We start from the raw sequence: 20,362 nt of genomic DNA on the forward strand, positions 1-20,362 counted from the left end.
TAGAGCATAGAACATAGAGCACAGAGCAGTACTTATAAATATGTCGTTTCCGTCACATTGTGAGAAAATCTCATGTTTTTATTATTTGTTCAAATCCAGAAGAGCACAGAGCAGTACTTATAAATATGTCGTTTCCGTCACATAGTGAGAAAATCTCATGTTTTTCATGAAATGTTATTAACAAATATCGTTTTTGAGCGAGCAAAATAAAAATATTCAAAATATATGTCTTCCCGTTTGTAATCATAGTAGCCAATGTTTTATGCTAAAAACGCTTATATACTAAGAATTTTGAAAATTCGTCACTTTTTGTTCACAAAAATGCAAATATCTCGGCTTTGCGTGAACATAAATTGAATGTTAAAAAAAGCAAAATGATCTCCGTAAAATTTCTTATAAGCTGAATGCATTAGTTTTGGCTGCAAAATGTTGTAAACCATTTTTGGATTTTGTTGTTGTATGAAAACATTGTTCCTGACATCCTAGTCAATCATTTTAGGAGTGAGCACCGAAGATTTGACAACTTTTCATTTTTTTGGGACGGCCTAAATTGCTTACTGCTGATCAAATCTTTAATAATTGCACGGTCTACTCAGCTTGTCGGCGACAAGAGCAAAATTAGTGTTTACTCGTTTGAAGTTTGATTAGTATCTAGATTTTTAAGTGAAGGAATGGTACCAAAATTAGAAAAAAATGTGGCTGTCATCATGACATAGCACGCCTTTTTTGTAATGTTGGTACCACTGCGTGATTTTGACATTTCGGGCGCGCACCATTCGTAACGCCATCTTCTTTTAAAAATCTGTATATAAAAAGTTTTTGAAACATAGGATTTAAGCAATGATCCTCGAGTGAATGGAAAGATTTTAACCAATAAGGATCCTTAGTGGAATGTCCCTATGCTCTAAAAATGACCAGTAGCAACTGACCCCGAAGCTCGCTAAGCAGAGGAAAGCTGCCAAGTCAAACAACCGGTTCACAGCTCCGGCGCACAGCTCGTTCCTCCGTCAGGTCCTTTTGTTGTTCTTTTCCAGTCAGCCAACAGCAGCGTCAGCTTGTTTTGCATACGTGTGTCCGCACACGTGCTCGTTAACGTTTTTACCAGTGTTTGTGTGTTCTGGTGTAAACCAACCAGACTGAAAGAAAATGGCAGTTTTTATGATGGTTTCGGGCAACGTATAGTGTAAGGCTAATGTTCCACATGGAGATGCCTACAAGACGGCTAACGACAAAAGGATTGAATTTGAAATTTCATGCCAACATTTCCTACCAATTTTTGAAGTGTTAGAATGTTTTAGATGGTTTGATTTTATTTGAGCAGAAAGGATTTCTTTTCGCTTCCAGGATAAAAATTTGAACCGATTTGAAGTTAAAAATCTAATCATGTAGATTCTCAACAGAAAACAAACTCTTCTTAAACTATCATGGATGCTGTGAACGACTTGACAACTTTGCTATGCTCGCTAGACAGGTGTACGGTGTGGTAGAAGAAACTTTTCCAACATAAGCTATCTTTTTACCGTAAGACCGTGATAATCTGCAGCTCATGAAAACGATTCACTAGTTTGCCGCCGCACATTTGCCTGTTTTCAAGAGACAGAGAGAAGAACACATACAACTATGAAACTCACTCTAACATTCACACAGACCAAATCCAACCGGAAGAGAAAGTTTTGCACGCTGAATCTGATAATGACTTTGGAGCAAGTGATATGACATCTACGGCAGTGTGCGGTGTTACCGGCTGAGGTGGGGAAATACCAGAATAACTTATCATCAGACATCGTTTTCGTGGGAGTTGTTACTGTCTGCCTGTGTGGATCAATCGGACCGCGCACTGGACTCACAATCCAGAGGTCGCTGGTTCGAATCCCGGGGCGGACGCAAAAAATTCTAAGTGTAAATATAGGTATTCGGTGCCCTCTCCCCGTGCCCATACCTTCACACTTAGGAGACCCGGGAGGCGGAGTCTTGTCGCAAAAAGAACGATACACGCCTGTGGATCCGTTGACGAAACCGCAAGGTTTAAGAGGGCCACATTATAAGGTGTTACGTCGATTCCGTTGTTACTAGGGTGACGCCGGTTGAAACTGACCATTTTTTTTACTAAACACAGGTTATGAACCCAATTTGAGCTTATTGTGTGCACAGCAAACAAAGTAGTAATCCAGCTGCGTGTAAATGGCCTGGATGTGAAGTAAATTTTGCAGGGTAGCCCAGAGAAAGCCCGGATTCGGACCACCCTAGTGGAGAGTTTTAAATAACTAAAACCGACCGTTGAATTGCTGAAGCCTGGATTGCAGAAAACATAGATGAACAAAATTTGATCTAGTTTTTCTTTTTTTTCCATTACAAAAACAAATCCAAAGTTGTAGCTTCCCAATTTTCGGACTTGCCATGTACACAATTTCATGGCCAGCACTGCTCAGAGTGCACTGATAAGATGTGGAATTTATTACTTCCCATAATAGAATCTCTGGTTTCTCTTGCGTGGCCTGTTTGTCTGACTGGCCAAATCCACTGAACGTCCCATTATGCCTGCCTAATGCCAACGCAATTATTTTCTGGGGTGGTTTTTTTTTCTTCATTCGGGTCAGCTGGTTTTGTGCAGAATCTAAGCAACGAGATATATCCTGAAACTCACTTACAGTGAAACCCCAATAGTTGACACCTAACAGTTTGAGTATTTTGTGTTTGCCCACGCACACGAGAATGAATAAATGTGTATTTTTTGTCCTTCTCACTGAGAAAAATAAATTAATTTACTCGAATAATGATTTTCATAATACGATCTCCTAGACACACCTTCACGTGCAAATTTGGGTGGCCAAAATCCGGGTACTTCCCGGTGCTAAGCCTTGAAACGAAAAAAAAAATCTTCAAGGGATTTCAGGAAGGGGTTCTCGTGGTCAGAATGAGCTCAAATTTGGAGTTTAGCCGTTTGATGGGACAAACAATCGCAGTTGAACTGTAGCTGAGTTGAATAGCATATTTCACTCAAATAACAAAATTTATTGTCATTTTTATCTGAACACGGGCCAGGTCACGGCGCCGTACTTCCATGTCAGTGACGTCAGATTCGATTGATCTGCTGCCTTGGATGGATGGACACAGGAAATTGGAATCGATTATGTCTGACCGACCTCCTTCTATTCTTTTTCTTGGACTGATGAGATGGGTCAGGTTTGGTCGGTGATGGACAGCGATCGCAAATCTTTTACTTTTGGTTTGAGATTGACGAGTGATTGACTTTTAGTGCTGTCAAAACAATTGTGGTAGGATGATTTCCTTCGGATTCTAAAAATTGAATAAGTTTGATTGTTTTACTTATTCTATCCAATCAGGTGGAACATTTTCCTTTGTTTGTTATCAATCAAAATTGACTGCAGATGAAGCCGTTTAAAAACTTCACAAAAGCATGTTTATGTGCAAGTTTCGTTCTCACCTAATCCATCGCCTCAAATTGGATTTAAGGAGCGGGCGAAAACCCCCTGTCTCCGAACCAGAAGGTGGGTCTTCATTTATCTTCATTAGTTCGGCCACGTGGGGAACTCGGAACAAGTGATCAAACTCTCTCAACTTGGTATTCTTTTCTGAAGTTAGTATCACAAAGTGAAAAATAAGTAAAAACGAAGCATCTTGAAACTATTAATATCCTTAAGCATCCCTCCCGGCTTGCAGCTGGTACGCGTTTAGTTTAAGCAGCTTTTACTTCGGGAAGAGAGATTACAAGCAAACTGATTTATTGCGATGAATATTAAAAATTTATCCATAAAATCATGGCGAAAACTAATTTATTCCCGTTCCCTGGTGTGCACTTCTATGGTGAAGGTAAATTGAACCAGACGTAAAGCCATCAGGAACGGATTAAATGGAGTGACGCTCTTACTAAGGGAGATGGCCACCTTAGCTCATGAATGCTTTGATGAAGCAGCTGGTTGTTTGCTTGGGCTGAAAATGAAGGACAGACTAATTTAAGTTTGTAATAGATGGTCCTGGTTACTGCCGGGAATTGTTGTGTTCGCGCTGGCCATATTTTATTTTGGAAATTTATGGATCTATTATTAATCAGTTGGGCGTGGCATAGTTAGGGATATTCGCCGAGATTAGCAGAGCTGAATGTAGATGTGCGATAAATTCCGGCTATTAGTAACAGTCTGGTGAGGCCAAATTGGCGTTAAAATGTGATAACTGTGCAAAACAATATTTGCCGTCTGCTTCAACTAATGCATTGTATTGTAAACAATACTTGCCTAGAATACTAATACTAATAATAATTTAACATGCCCTTTAGCGTTTAACAATTTAGTATAATTGAACAAGCAACATATTCTCTTGTGTTTTGTTTTGTACCAACCTTAAAAAGTTAATCTTTCTCAGTTATCTCAGAGGGGAACTCGACTTGCAGAATATCGTAAAAATGGATTTAGTATTTTCCTCTTAAATTATTTTAACATGCATGTTTATTGTCAATGTTATCATTTCATAGGTCGTCTTTCCTAAGGTGGTCAGGATAATGTCCCTTTACCATAAGCAATTTAATCTAGTAAGAAGACGATTACCAATTGTCTTGGTCTGAGCCTGCCATTGAACTTCCGACCTACTTGTTTACGAGGCGGAAGCGTTACCTCAAAGCGCTACGTGGCTAGGTAACTTGCAGCAACGTAGATTCCCTTCTGAATCGCCAAACATTAAACCCACGCCAGAGGAAGCGCAGCTAACTTTTCTAATTCCATAAAGGTCGCCAATTTTCCTTCAGCAGTTCCACCACTGACCCTGGCCAGACCCAGGACATCCGACGAAAGAAAACTTTTGTGCCGGAATGTTTCATAAAAGTTGTAATTGGTGCTTTTGTCTGGCGTGTGAGTCCCGTTCCATCTCGTCGCGATGCAGTCTTCCTTCAAGAGGACTAAATGATTAGGGGAATGTGGAGTTTGCCTTTACCAAAAGTTTGGCATTTTTGGACTTAATAAGGCATTTTGTGTTATTGGAGTTTTTTTGTTAAAGAAAATATTTTCAATTTTCTGACATTCGCAAAAAAGTTCCTCTTCAGCCAAATCTTCTTAAGCGTTGAATAGTGGAAGCCCCCCGAAAAGCACTTCAAGTTGGGCATAATCCTGGCAAAGCCGAACATGCCGTGGCAAATTTAGGCTGTGAATTGTTCCCGAGTGGCGAAGTTGGCCCATGAGCGGGGAAATTCATAAATAATTCCAGTTTGCCTGGCGTTAGGCAATGTTATGCATGCATAAATTGGGGCGCGCGCATATAAAATTGCAACTAATTAGCGAGCTCTAAAGCGAATGTCGGGTTGGCGAGTTTGTGGGTTTGGCATAATTATCTGCCACAATGCCCACTGGGTCGCATTATTTGTCCATCATTAATACGGAACGAGGGTTATGTTTGCTTTTCGAATTGAAAATGGAAAATTTTGCGGTAAAAATATTGACTCAACGGTTGCTACAAGGTATCTGTTGCAGAGCGTTTTTGCGAGCATCGGCTAATGACAATTAAATTTGCAAAGCGTAATTGGCCATCAAAGGTTGATTAAAGTAATCAAACTAGAGAGCCTTTACGGAGAAGCGAAATGAGCAATAAGACAATTCTAGAACAAGATTGTAATTTTTAAACCAAAATTTGAATGATCCTGAGTGCTATAAAATTTCAATTCCCTCGTATGATGTCCCACGACTGATGACTTTTGTCCTCAAAGCTTAAGATCTTTTCCAATACCGCTTAGTTTGACCTACAATGCAACCCTCCACACGGAAAAAAAAGAGTTCCCAAAATCGTGAACAAGCGTTCATGAAAATGGGAACCTCGAACAAAGTGTTCAAATCCCATGGTACGATTTTGAAAAACGTACCATGAAATTTGAACACTTTGTTCGTGGTTCCCATTTTCATGAACGCTTGTTCACGATTTTGGGAACTCTTTTTTCTCCGTGCAGTAGTCCAGAAATGTTGATACAATTTCATTAAGCCAACTTCTTCTCGAAACTTCCCACAAGTTTCATCTGCGTCCTCCATCACCATCGGAATCGCTACTGGCTCGTCGGACGAGGGGCATCTATGCCATTTGTTGATAAAATTCAATTAAAATTAAGATGTTCACTTTATTTCAACGTCGACGTCGAGACGACGATGACAACGTCGACCGAAAGTTCGACTTTTAGACTTTTGCCTTCTCTGGGTCAGGCAGGGCTGCAGCAGTAGATATACCGAAACAAAATACACAGCAGTGGATATTAATTCAATTTTCTCATTTGTAATGCTCGTTCAATTGCCGGAGGTCGTCTCCGGGTTGGAGTGGTGGAGACTGTAATCAAATCAGATTGAAATCGACAATCTTTGGCTCATTCGAAGACTGGTTATGAGAACGGAGCCACGTGGCCGGATTTGACCGCAGATTGCTGGCGGAGATTTTGCGGTGTTTGAAGAATTGCATCAAATAAGCTTCAAGTCACGCTGGTATTTTAATTCTGCTGGTAGAGCAAAATAAAGTCAAGGAATGTTCTCTCACAGAAGAAAAGCAAAAAAAAAAACGCAAAAATAACGTTGCAAGTGAGCACCAATTTTGCCAAAATAATAGCTTCCTACCCCAATGCCAATTTCCGGAATATTGAACAAAGTAATTTCGCAACGAGGCATCGTTAACTTTAACGAACTTTGCTGTCGGCGAGGGATGTAGCCTTCATTGGTTGTCGTAAGAACGCCTCCAAACAACAAGCTCTGCGTAGGTTTGAATCTTTGAAATTGAAATCTATGTCTTTTCGGCTTGTCGGAGTATGATTTTCATGTGGCATTTTATGTTTTATTTAAAACACAAATGAAAAAATAGAAATTTAGAATATGGTTTAGTTTTGATGCAGCTCTCAATCGGTCAACTTTGCACCAAACTCCACGCAATTTCCTCGCAAGCCATGTTTACTGTTTACTACAATGTTTTGTTCTGTTTGCGCACGGGACCATACACCAACACACACAAAGAGCGGAAGATGCTCCCAAAATGTATGTGTTCCATTTTGTGTGCTTTAATAATTCATTGAGTTATATGAACGGCGTGCTTCCGGACAAAACTTGCCTGCACTGCATACCGTGCATCGGAAATTCTCATGGCAAATCCTCCCCCAAAAGGCGAAGCACTGTGATAAAAAAGTTGAAAATTTGGATGACGTAACTTTCTTCGTGGTTCTCAAATTCATGAACAACAATTCACTACAGCGCGCGAGTTGATCTTTTCCTGTGTATGTCCATTTTAAAGATTTACTCGAGTAGCAAACTTCTGGACTATCTTCTGGAAAACATAGTGTATTTTCCATTTATTTTTCAATTATTAAATGCAACTCTTTTCTCCGTGTTATATTCGATTAAAAAAGTTCAAGAACTTCAAACTTTGAGTGCGGAATCCGTTTGACTTGCCAATTAACAGTTGTACCCCGACGGAAAACAAAGTGCAGAAATTCTTCCAGCACAAAGTGTGCTGCTGCTGCTGCTGCTATTCATTATTCAACAAAGCAAAGTTGAAATACAACGAGAATAAAATTTTCATGATGCCTGCACGATGTAGACTTTTCTCTCTGTTTTTTTCACCACATAATTTTCTTTGCATTTCATACCATACCGTGCCATGCCGTGCTGCACAACTAATTGAGATGTTTTTGCTATATGTTTTCTCTTTTTTTTCCTCCTCTCAGGGGTCCCTTCTCGATCGTCCGTCGGTGCATTCATCGCGAGTCCAACCAGCAGTTTGCAGTGAAAATTGTCGACGTGGCCAAGTTCACCGCCAGCCCCGGCCTTAGCACGTCCGGTAAGTTTAAACTATGTTGCGAATGTTGTCTCTCACAACCTACAACCAAGCCTTCGTAATCACCTCAACCACACACTGACCAACACGTCGCCGTCGTGCTAACTTGTCGTACGTGCATTTCAATCTTGTCGTGCTTGTCACTCCCTGAAAATTGATGTAAATGCGACAACTGGCCAAAGAGATTTCAGGTCAGAACGCGTTTGACGCACGTACAAGTTAGACTACCGTAAACATTTGTAATTATAACTCGGGATTGCAGCAACCAACTTCAACCAAACTTCAGGACAATGCACAGAATTGTCAACCAAGTAAAACGTGTTTACATTGCGTGCTCTAGTTTTTGTTTATTCAAGGTCAAACCTTGAAGCGCGTTTTTCTCGGAACGTCGAAATGGCGGGTGCGACAAGATAGCACGACGACGTCGAACAGAAATTGACAAATGAGTGCGCAGGCTTAACTCGAGGGAATGTTTAAAGTTTGGATTCCCCAGAAACACGTACCTACACTTTGATTTTTTCAAAAATATTTAGGCAGGGCCGAATGGTTTTTCTCCAAAGTTTTATGGAGAATAAGGGCGGTTTGTCGCTGTTGCATACACGCAAAAAATGGATTCAATATGTGGACAGTATTTGGAGAAAAATAATTCGGTCCTGTCTAAATATTTATTTATTCCCCTCGAGTTGAACCTGCGCAGAAATTTTGTTGGTCGGTGTTATAATTTCAAATTATTAAGGATTTAGTTTTTAAAGCCACTTTGCCACAATTTGTTTATCTGCGAAAGACAGACTACAGAATTACCAGAAAGTTTTGCATCAACTTGAGTTTTCTTAATTCAACATATGAATAATATACAATTTCTGTCATCTCATCGCCTCACCCCACCACTTAGTAAGCTGTACCCTTCTTGAAATGGATGGGTTAACACCCTCGTTCCCGGGGTTGGATCAACCTCGATATTTAGACAGCAGCTCAAGCACGAAATTTCCCCATTGAAAACCCCGGCATCAACCAACCACGTGTCATTTTTGGAAACGTAAACGAAAACAAAAACCACAAACCAAACCTCAATTTCAGTGCTGCTTCGGTGTTTCGCTCTCAGCTGTGGCTACTAATTAATTCCCAGATTAGGATGGGGCCCTAATGCTCACCCAGAGTCTTAGATGTGGCCCCGTAGCTGTTGATCTATGCCGTCATTAGCTAATACCAACCTGACAGAAACGTACAGTATCCCCTTCTTTTCCGGGGGAACATTTCCGACTCGACGTTGGCCCCTTTCTGTGATCCAAAGATGACACATGTGTTGGGGGGGAGTAGGTTGGGGTCACGTGTGCTACGACTATAGGACTACGGAGGTTGATTTATTGTCCTCGAGATAAGCCTGCAGTGAACCGTGAAAATGGGGTTCATCATAAAGTGAACGCTGTCGACCGTGACGACACCAGGGCGCAGAGCGAAAAATTCCGAGTGGGATGCCCACAAATTACGAGACAAAGTGAGTCAAAAAACTGAATTTTCAGAGCGTTTTGTTTTTGATGGAATCGCATGGTTATTTACAAATCAACAGCAAAGCTAATCCTTCCGAAAATCTAACACGAGTGTCTTATGTTCTACCTGGAAAAAAAGCCATCCAAAACTCTCTAGAACCCTTGGACTCCCACTCGGTTACATCCCACTTCAAAGACTCACCCCCGCAAGCACCCAGTTACAGGGGAATCAAGGTAAAGAACCCCGAAACATAATCTAATTGAAATATATTATGCTGCTCTACGGTGTGCCGTTAACTGAGTGCTGACGCACGGGCCTGCTTCCGGGAAACCCGAGTCTGTCGCTCTTCTTCCCACAGTCAACCGGTTCACTGGGCTTACGATTTTAGTGTGCGGGGACGATCTGTTAACAACGGTTTTTTGTGCTTTATAATAAATAGAAAGGTATTTCACGGCAATACCTTGAACATTTTCAAGTTCCATACGAACGGCTTTAAAAATACCTTTAGGTGAATTAAGCAGTGTTTTTATAATAAGAATGTTCCCACCGTTAGAAAAATTCAAGAGTTATTTCCATAGACGTAATATAGAATGTAGAAGAACTCTTGAAAGTATCAGTTGTGAACTTATTGTACAATATTTTCTCTTAAACAAATGCACACTTTTTAGAAAACCAAAAACACTATAGAATTCTTTCCACCCAACATCCATCTCAAGCACCACCAGAGAAATTCCATTCACTCCGAGAAGGGTTCTCCACGTCCTCAAATTAAATTTGTTTCAATTTTGCCGTGCCGTGTGCGCTCACAAACGGTTCCAAATTATGGAGTTTCTGTCTTGACTTCAAAAAGCAGGGAATCATACGAAAAGGTTCTCGGTGCCATTTGAAAAAGTGTATTTTTACTGCTGGAATCTTCCTGTGCAAATGGCGGTGGCGTTAGATGTGGTTTGAGCGCTGGAGAGACGATTTGTGAAACGAAGGAATTTTTCGATCAACAAAGATTAAACATTCTCATGTGCAACATTTTTCATCTTTGAACCACAATGCTGTTCCACAAAAAGTGAATTGCACTTCAAAGGTGATGGAGAAGACGTTACAAGCTTTTCAGTAATTATAGACTACTGTGTCGGAACAGCATGCAAGATGGCTTACGCGTGGACGGCTACACTTTTTTTTGAATTATTTTTCAGAATCGTTCGATTCCTAATGAAAAAATCATCATTTAGCAACTTTTTGGCTGAACTACTATTTAGCAATTCTCTACCAAAACCGGAAATGGAATTTATTTGTATTTTTTTGGTTTGACTCAAACTTTGTGGGGACCTTCCCTATGACCAAAGAAGCCATTTTGTGTTCACCCATAAAAGTCTCCATAAAATTTTGGCAGCTGTCAATACATAAATTGTCTGCCTGTGTGGATCAATCGGACCGCGCACTGGACTCACAATCCAGAGGTCGCCGGTTTGAATCCCGGGGCGGACGCAAAAAATTCTAAGTGTAAATATAGGTATTCGGTGCCCTCTCCCCGTGCCCATACCTTCACACTTAGGAGACCCGGGAGGCGGAGTCTTGTCGCAAAAAGAACGATACACGCCTGTGGATCCGTTGACGAAACCGCAAGGTTTAAGAGGGCCACATTATAAGGTGTTACGTCGATTCCGTTTTTTTTTCAATACATAAATTGTACGTAAATATTCGTGAATCTGTAACATTTGAATCAAATTTGTGTCTTCGACGAAGTTGTAGGTATTGATGAGGACTCTGATGAAAAAATAGGTACAGGAAAAAAAATGCTGGTTTTTTTAAAGTAAACTTTTTTTTCACAATTACTTGATTTCGCAAAAATGGTTTTTTATTTTTGAGATTGCTTGATAGGACAAAAATCCAAAACTTTTGAGCCATAAAGAAGTATGGTCTTAAATTTTGCCGACGAATTATGAATTTATGAAACAAAAAATATTTTTGGAAAGAATTGATGTATGTATGTAAAACTGTTTTGACCTATTTTTTTTGAAAAAATTAATTGGCAATTGAAAATAACTTAACAGATTTTTCGATAAAGGGTCTCGTTTTGAAGGCCAATATTTTAAGAAATGGTCACTCATTATCACTGTTTTAAATAATCGAATAACTGTAAATATTTCGCTGGAATCAAACTTTCAATGACTTTATCTTGCAAACGGGGCCCTTTATCAAAAAATATGTAAAGAACTTTTCAATTGCAAATTCAATTTTTATGAAAAAAAAAAATAAGTCAAACGGATTTTGGGAAATTAAGTTTATGTAAAAAAAGTTAATTATAAAATCGGCAACAAAAATTACGTGTACTTCTTTTTTTTCTTAATAGTCCTCAACAATACCTACAACTTTGTCCAAGAAACCAGAATGATCAGTAAATTCATTCAAAAGATACAGATTTCCAAATATTTACGTACCGTAAACCGGGGTGACATTGATAGGATGTCAATTTATTTTTTGAATATTTTCCAACTGGTAAGGTTTTTCTCAAGATTATCATTTTTAAACATGTTCATTAGGGTGGGTACGGATTTTGAAAAGTTCTCAGATCAAGTTCTGGTGTGGTTCTCCTTGTAGGACATACCCATAGGGACTCTCACGCCAAATTTCAGCTCATTTGGTTGAAAACTGGCTTGTCTCAAGCGAGTTCAAGTTTACATGGGATTTACTATGGGAAATTTTGAATTTTCGTTCATTCGCTCCTACAGGCCTGGGGAAAACATGTAGAAATTTCTAGGATGGCCAGAAATGAGTGGAATCGTCTGGAGAACAACTTTCCCTAAGAGACCAGGTCGATTCGTTCAACCCCCATCGAGCTCAACGGCAATACATCCGGGGTTTTCGGAACCAACGGTTTTCCCCAGAAAGCATCAAATTTTCCTTAGCATGCTATGAATGCTTGATGAACAACGCGACGCCACATGTCAAACAGCTACCACGTGATTGTAAAATTTGCACCATAACAGTTTTTTTCTTATTTGGAGGTTTAGAATACAGCTAAATAGTAACAGGATCACCATAAATGATAATTCTATAGTTCAAAAAGTAATAAAAAGTCATTTTTCATAGGCGATGCTAGTCCACGTGGTAGCTGTTTGACATGTGGCGTCGCGTTGTTCATCAAGCATTCATAGCATGCTAAGGAAAATTTGATGCTTTCTGGGGAAAACCGTTGGTTCCGAAAACCCCGGATGTATTGCCGTTGAGCTCGATGGGGGTTGAACGAATCGACCTGGTCTCTTAGGGAAAGTTGTTCTCCAGACGATTCCGCTCATTTCTGGCCATCCTAGAAGTTTCTACGTGTTTTTTCCCAGGCCTGTAGGAGCGAATGAACGAAAATTCAAAATTTCCCATAGTAAATCCCATGTAAACTTGAACTTGCTTGAGACAAGCCAGTTTTCAACCAAATGAGCTGAAATTTGGCGTGAGAGTCCCTATGGGTATGCCCTACAAGGGGAACCACACCAGAACTTGACCTGAGAACTTTTCAAATTCCGTACCCACCCTAATGTTCATGTACAAAGTCCATGTTCTTTAAAAAAAAGGATTTTCAATAACGTTTCAAAAAATAGTTACTCTAATAATTTTTGGTTTGAATTCCGCAGTGATTTTAGTGATAGTTTTTCTTGTTAAAACAGATTTAAGGTGTTCAAACTTTAGTTGCAGATATATTTTTGAAGAAAGCAAATCAATGTTTATATTTTGTTAACTATTTTTATAAGCTTTTTTTTACAAAATAATTATAAATTTTAGGTAAAATTGTCAAAAATCTGTCTGAAAAAAAAAACTAGTTTTGTTTATAAAATTATCGATTTATATTGCATTTTAAACTGAATTAGAGGCATGATTAAAAGTTTTCACATTTTATATGAAATTTTTTCTACTGAAAATGTCTATAAATTTGGAGACGTTTTTGAATTTTGTTTCAAAAACACATAATATTTTTTTAAAACATATTTTACCTTCTCCAAGTAGGAAATTGTTCGAAGAATCCGAAAACGTATTCAGTTTCCCGATTCAAAATCATGTTTATTGAGAAAATCAGGACACTTTGAGAAAATTTAAATAATGCTTTTCATCAGCATTTTTCTAATTATGGTTAACTAACATTTTAAACCTTTCAATTTTTGAAAGATTATTATTGAGTTACTTTGAGCACATCTTTACCTCGGTCAGTATAATTCCATACTACTCCGTATGTATTTAATTTGTACTCTTCATTTTGCGCAAAAATCTCAAATCTATCAAACCACCCCGTTTTACGGTACAATTTTCAAAAGGATAGCTGTCAAAACTGTATGAAGACTTGTATTGGTGAACCAATGACACAAAATTGCATCTTTGGTCATAGGGAAGGCCCTCACAAAATTTGAGCCAAATAAAAAAATACAAAAATAAAAATGGTCGAAATCGGACGATTTCGTAGAGAATTGTTCAATGGTTTAATTTTCACCTGGATTCCACTTTTTTTTTTCAAAAGTTGAATTCCAATCTTAATGTTGGATAAATTGTCATATATTTGGCAGATTAAGCACTCCCTTCTAACTCCATCCAATTTGCTGACTTATTTTGTAAAACATTTGATACACTTCCTTTTAAACTATTTCTCACTTGATTTCAGCTGAAGACGCTTTTTACGAGCTGTAATTGAATGTCAATGTACTAATATACCCACATTAGAGGCACGATGGAATTAGATGCTGTTCCCCTATAAAGATTTCTTTTACATATTTCCACATTTCTATATATTCTACATATTCAAGCAAATGTAATTAAATTTAAAAAAAATAATTAAAATAGGAATTATTTTTGAAACATTTTCATCAATTAATTTTTTTAAACAACTTAGAACTTCAACGAATGAATTCGTTAATTTTTTTTAATAAGCATTATTTATCCTGCGCTTCACGCTATCATTAAAGTCAGGCTCAATTTGTCATTCTTTTTTTTTGCTGTTGTTGCTGCTACGCATTTTTTCCTGAGCCTTTTTAAAATCATAAATCTGTGTATACGGAAATATCAAAAGCCCATCGTAGGGCAGGTGGTTTGCGAAAGCCCGGCTGTAATTAATTTACGATTGTTTCCAGCTGAATTTTCATGGAGATGAACTCAGCTGGTGCGCCGATAGGGGAAGATTGTGAAGTTTTACACGATGGGTTGGTGCCGCCCGCGTTAATTAATTTTTCATGAGGAAACCCGTGCAGATGGTAAGAACAAAATTCATGCCATTTCAATAACAAATACTGTTAAAATAACAGAAAATGTTATGGAATCTTCTTGAAAAATCCATTTTTGCATAAGAGTTTAATAGCAGTTTATGTCATCATAACAAAATTTGTCATTGGTCTTTAATCCAAAATAACTTGGGAATAACATGTTTTGTCATGGTAGAATTACACCAACTGTTATTAGGATGATAGGATTTGTTGTTAAAATAACAAAAAAATAATAACAAAGATTTGTTTGAAGAATAACTTAAAATGTTATTAGTCTGTTATTACAATAACAATCCAATAACAATAAAACAATAACGAAGAATAACAAATTATGTTATAAATAACATAAAATGTTATTGGCCTAGTATTTTCAAACATCAAAAAATGTTATTCCCAAATTATCTCCGTCTGCTCGGGAAGCGGCGAAATTCAGTTATCGTTCATGGCCGATACATTGTTTATTGGCGGGGGCGGTGGAATATGGCGCCGGTGGTGTCGTTTTTTGTTGCGTTTAACTTTTTATTTTTATTTTCTATTTGTCATGCAGTGAGGTTGGCGTAGTAAATTGAAATTTCAAAATTAATTTACCTTTTATGAATTCTGAAATAGTCGGTTTACTCAGTTAATAACATTTTTATGAGTTTTTTTAAATTGAAACCAGGCAATCGATGTAATGAAAAAGTTGGCTGAGGTAAATTTTTCTTAAAATGAACTTTTTAAAAACTGGATTAATTTCGCGTGTGTGAAAAAAAAAAAATAAAAAACGTACCATGGCATTTGAACACTTTGTTAGTGGTTCCCATTTTTATGAACGCTTGTTCACGATTTTGGGCACCCTTTTTCTCCGTGTATGTATGTATTTTTTTGGATAGGGATGAGAGATACACAGGTGGAATAAGTTATTATTTTAAACATTAATGGTTTCTTCAAACAACATGATTGAAGTTCATGCAAAACATTGAAAACGGAAAACTTTTGTTGGTATTTTCATTCTGAGATGGCTATGGTGTCTACTAAATAATTATATTGAAATTATTTTTTTGCGTAGGTTTTTTTTTCTACATTAAAACGTACACTTTGTGTTACTAAGTTAAACAAATATTATAAATAAAAACAACTTAATGAGGAAAGGGTACATCCATAGCTTTTTCACTTCAGTCTGAAGGGAATTTTTTTCGATTTCAAGCATGGAAAAGTGGCACGTGGGTGATGTGAATGGAATATTTAATTGTTTTCTTTTTCTTTCGACGTGTTTCAGGCTGACTGAACTGAGCAGTCCAAATGTTGTTTGAACTGGCCGTTGATAATTGGAATTGATGATGATGTTGGCTTTGGAAGATTACTTAAAGTACTTCGTAATAGTACACGTGATGATCAACTTTTTTTGCCAGCCCAGCTTTCTGTCGGGAGAAAGGTCTGGAAATGGCAATTTCTTTTTAAGCTTAGTAAGAATACTCCCTTCTTAATAAAGAGGCCAACAAATGAAACAATTTCAAACTCATTGGGTATTCCTGTTTTTTTTTCTTCTACTTTTGCAGCTCAAACTCAATTTATTTCATCAAAGAAAGTGGTTGGAATGATATAAATCATTCCCAATCTAGCTTCGGGCGCTTCTACCGGTGTCAATTAGGAGAAGGCAGTATTATTTTAAGATAGTGCGTCGAGATTGATGCCTTCTAGCTTGGCTAAACAAATTTTGTGAGAGATCTGATGGTTCTTGGAGCCATCGATAGAGACACTTTGCTGGGAAAGTGACAAAGGTGTTCTTAGTGTTTTGAATTCAATCTTCTTGTGCTTTCCGTTATTTGGTGAAGATAAATTAAATTTACTAATCAAATCACAATGTCGTTTTAAATAGTATTGTAAATTTGTCTTCTAACTCTTACTACACTAATACATCAATCGCCCTGGACATTTTTATATGTTGACTGGAAAAGGTTTAGTCCCAAATTCCTTCAAAAATCACAATTCCTGGAAAAAAAATCCTCGTGGAATCCCTGAAATTAACCTTTATAATCCCTATCGAGGTTTTTCCGTGGGATAAAAAAACTTTTTCTTTCCTTCACGATGAAATCTGAAACCACTAAAGCCTTAAGACGGTTTATCGTCCCTCGCACACCTGTCATCTTTTCACTCTAGGAATTCTATGCTGGGAACACTCTTCATGTTATCTTAAAAATTGAATCCAACTTATGACGATTTGGCGTTTTGGCCCACGTTATCCTTTCGCCGCCTTCAAAGATACGATACTTTGCACCATTTTTGATACTATATTTTGCGGTTGATACTGCTTTTGCGGAGAAATGATCTGAGGGCAAAGTGATACCTTTGTGAGTAATGTAAATTTGCTTACAGCTACACAGCCGTTGATTTTTTATTTTATAAAAAAAAACCTTAAATTTTAACAGATGATTTAAAGTTGAAGTTGATATCTTGCTTATTGAAACTTTTGAAATGATTTTTTTCTCAATTGCATTCTCTGCTTCATCGCTTGCACACCTGCTATAGCAGTTTGGACCAGTGAGGTGAAATAAATCAGTTCCAGCAGGGAACTACACTAGGGAAAGACAATGTATTCCGGGTGGTAACGAATCGGGGTGCCTTTTCCCGGTGGATCTAGTTCTTCTTGTTCATCCATATACATAAAGCTCGCTCGGTTGACTCTAGACGTTGTTGATTGTGTCATTCTTGGCGGAGTAGTTTGGGGGACACGAACCGTATGGTGCTTTTCTTGGCATATCGCTTGGGAAAACCGTCGGGAGCTTATCCACTTTATTTTTTTCTGGGAGAAACACTGAAAAACAACTGACATATACTGCATCGTACACTTCTCCTTCACTCGCTAACAATGATGAAGATGATGAAGAATGACAAATGGGTGTGCATTCGAGCTTCAGCATATTGAAGTCGTTGGAAATTTAATCCAGAACGTAACCACGCGAACAACAACCTGTACGATGTAGATGATGTACCTTAGAAAGATATTGTTGTTTTTCAATCGTGAACCTGGGATTTCTATAGGAAATATGACAACAACAACATGTTTGGTTTAAACTTGTTAAATTTCATTTAACCATAAGGCCGTTGCAAATATTTTTAGAACTTCAAAATTTTCATGGAAAAAAGGTCTAATGACCTGAAAATATTTTGAAATGCAATTTCCTATTTCGTTAATATACTTTGATATTTTGAAAACTAAATATTGCAAAACATCTGGGCAAGTGTTAAATGCATTTTAAAACACTTTTTTCATTCAAATGTTCAAACCATGGCTTGTAATTTTTTTTTTATTCTCTTACGCGCCTAGTATCAACTCTTTCCTCCAATTATATACGTCGAGCTTTATGATGGAGGAACGATCCGAGCTGATGTGGATACCCTTTTCCCCCCCTGCACTTTTGCTGTCCGTTTTACCCATCATATCATATCTTTTTTTTCTCTCTCTTTCTGTCACTCAAATTTTTTTACAGATCTGAAACGAGAAGCAACAATATGTCACATGCTGAAACATCCTCACATTGTCGAGCTGCTGGAAACGTACAGCTCCGAGGGCATGCTGTATATGGTTTTCGAATTGTGAGTATATTTTGTTTTTGCTAGATTACACCATTCGCAAATAATAAGAAATCGTTTTATAAATGAGCCTTTGAAGATGAAAACAACGAGTAACTTGAATAATTCAAATTGGAAGCTGCAATAAGAATCGCTAAATCTGTCCGTACAAACTATAATGTAAAACCATTCGACTTTCATACATTTTAATAGAAAAAAACTAAAGTTTTCAAAAAAAAAAAAAAAAAACATCGACTTAAGTGTTATGTCATCTTTTGAGAAATAAATGTGTATGCCTTCTCTGTAACTTCCCACGTCAACATGAAACGTGAAAAAACACAAATATGTTCTTCTATTCGTTGTCTACTTTAAAATTTCTGCGAAGGTGAAAGCCGTGAAGAACTATGAACATGGTGTTGGAGGGTTTGTCATGAGTTTTTCTTCGTCATCATGTAAATAACACCACACACAAAAACAGGCAGGAAATCTTAAACAAGGCCGATAAAGCGTTTCTTGTTGGGGTGGCGGATGACGTGGCAGACAAGTGCTCTTTTTGTGGAAAATGTTGCGTTTTTCGATCAGGTGAAGACAAAGTTTATGGTGCGGTTTGTAGGCGTGGTTGGATTAGACTATATTTAGCTATTTTTGGTTTCACACGTGGGTGCTCCCGTTGTAAAGTGACTAGTGTTGAATGTTGACTGTTTTCGTTATGGAATTTTGGCGACTCGGATAATCTTGCACAGCAAATAATGGGAAAAAGTAACTTATTTTCACAATTATTCTGAATGTGTGTTTATCTTTGTTGAAACTATCCGTTATTTTTAGCAGAAAGTCTCACATGTCTGACAGGTGATTCTAATTGTGCCGGCCCATAGTAAGCCTCTCCACGTACCAATTTGTATCACCTTCTGGTCCGTCATAATTACCCAGGTGGCCATTATCTGTTCCTTTTGTACTGTACAGCCTCAGGGAATCATCCTGACCCTAAGACCCGGAAGACGTTTGCTCCTCTTTGTGTCAGGCTTGTGCAAACTTGGCCCGGTGTCCTGCTGCTGCGAGACTGTCGTCATTGTGTCTACCTGCCCCGAGGCTGACTTAATGCAGCTGTGTCCGTGTACATGAGTATGTTTGGCTTTGTGTTGATTCCATCGCAAACCACCCACAAGCCTAAGCAAACATGCCGTCGGTGGCATGCTCACTTGGCGTAATGTGGTATTTTGGCAATTTGATACTTGCACTCGTGACGAATTATGAAACTAACCAAGCTGATGAAATTCAACTTCTCGATGGATTTTAAAAGATTTGTAAATTCTAAAATTCAAATCTGAAGCAAGGAGTACATGCTGAGCACTGACGGTATGCATTTCTGTTTGTCGACCAGATGTCTAATTGTTTGTTTCAGTCGTGGCGTTTCAATTGATTTATTGTTGACTGTGCAGCATAAGAAGCTCGTATCATTTGAGGTTAGGATCAAAATTGTGCAAGTCGTGAGCGTTTTTCAAAAACGTCTCATTTTGCCGTTGGCGGTATCCTGACAAAACAATAAGCCTAGAATAATATTGTTGCAGCTAGGAAATCCAGGTTGTCAACGTTTTTTTTCAAGTTTTGTTTTTGGACTCTGTTCAACAACCTTAATTCGAGTGGTCGGAATTCTCACAAGTTCCATGTAATGTTGGTACATTTCGAATGCTGCATTGTGCCGCTCTGATGGAAATGGAAATCCTACGCAGGCAAACTTGAACAAACAGGCTACGATTCTCCAACAAAGCTTCTTGATCCCACATAGAAACTGTGTGTGTGTGTGTGTTTGTGTGTAGATTAAAAAATTTGTACTAAGGCAAAATCCAGAGACTTAGCTTCGTGCAAATTTTACATAAATTAAATTTTCCCAAAAAATCAGAGGCCAAAACCAGTAATACTCAAAATCAAATTTACAATAAAATGTAAATTGCTCAATTTTTGCATTTTCAATCATTTTGAGCCTTTAAATAATTTTGAATTTTGGTTTCCAATTTTAAACAATTTATGATGATGGTTATCAGTTCAAATTAGAATTCTGTCTACACAGAAAAAAATCAATTCTCGTAATCGTGAATTAAGTTCACGAATGTGGGAACCACGAAGGAATTTATTCATGAGTATGGTGCATTTGCACTATAAACGAGAATATATTCCTTCGTGGTTCTCGCATTCGTGAATTTAATTCACGATTTCGAGAATTGGTTTTTTTTTCAGTATTCTTCATCTTTAACGAAGGTATGGACGTTCAGTTCTGATGCACCTTA

At 37.9% G+C, this 20,362-nt stretch overlaps 1 protein-coding gene across 13 annotated transcripts in view; it reads left to right on the plus strand.

Moving 5' to 3' along the window:
• LOC6032190 (peripheral plasma membrane protein CASK) overlaps positions 1–20,362 on the plus strand; it is a 614,477-nt gene that overhangs the window by 52,556 nt on the left and 541,559 nt on the right. For all 13 annotated transcript variants that reach the window (XM_038258117.1, XM_038258110.1, XM_038258121.1 and 10 more), the window contains 2 exons: positions 7,694–7,806; positions 17,996–18,101. In XM_038258117.1, coding sequence (XP_038114045.1) covers positions 7,694–7,806; positions 17,996–18,101 — 219 coding nt within the window. The remainder of the gene's footprint in view (positions 1–7,693; positions 7,807–17,995; positions 18,102–20,362) is intronic.

The sequence above is a fragment of the Culex quinquefasciatus genome, chromosome 1 (genome assembly GCF_015732765.1).
Source record: "Culex quinquefasciatus strain JHB chromosome 1, VPISU_Cqui_1.0_pri_paternal, whole genome shotgun sequence".
Taxonomy (NCBI): Eukaryota; Metazoa; Arthropoda; class Insecta; order Diptera; family Culicidae; genus Culex; species Culex quinquefasciatus.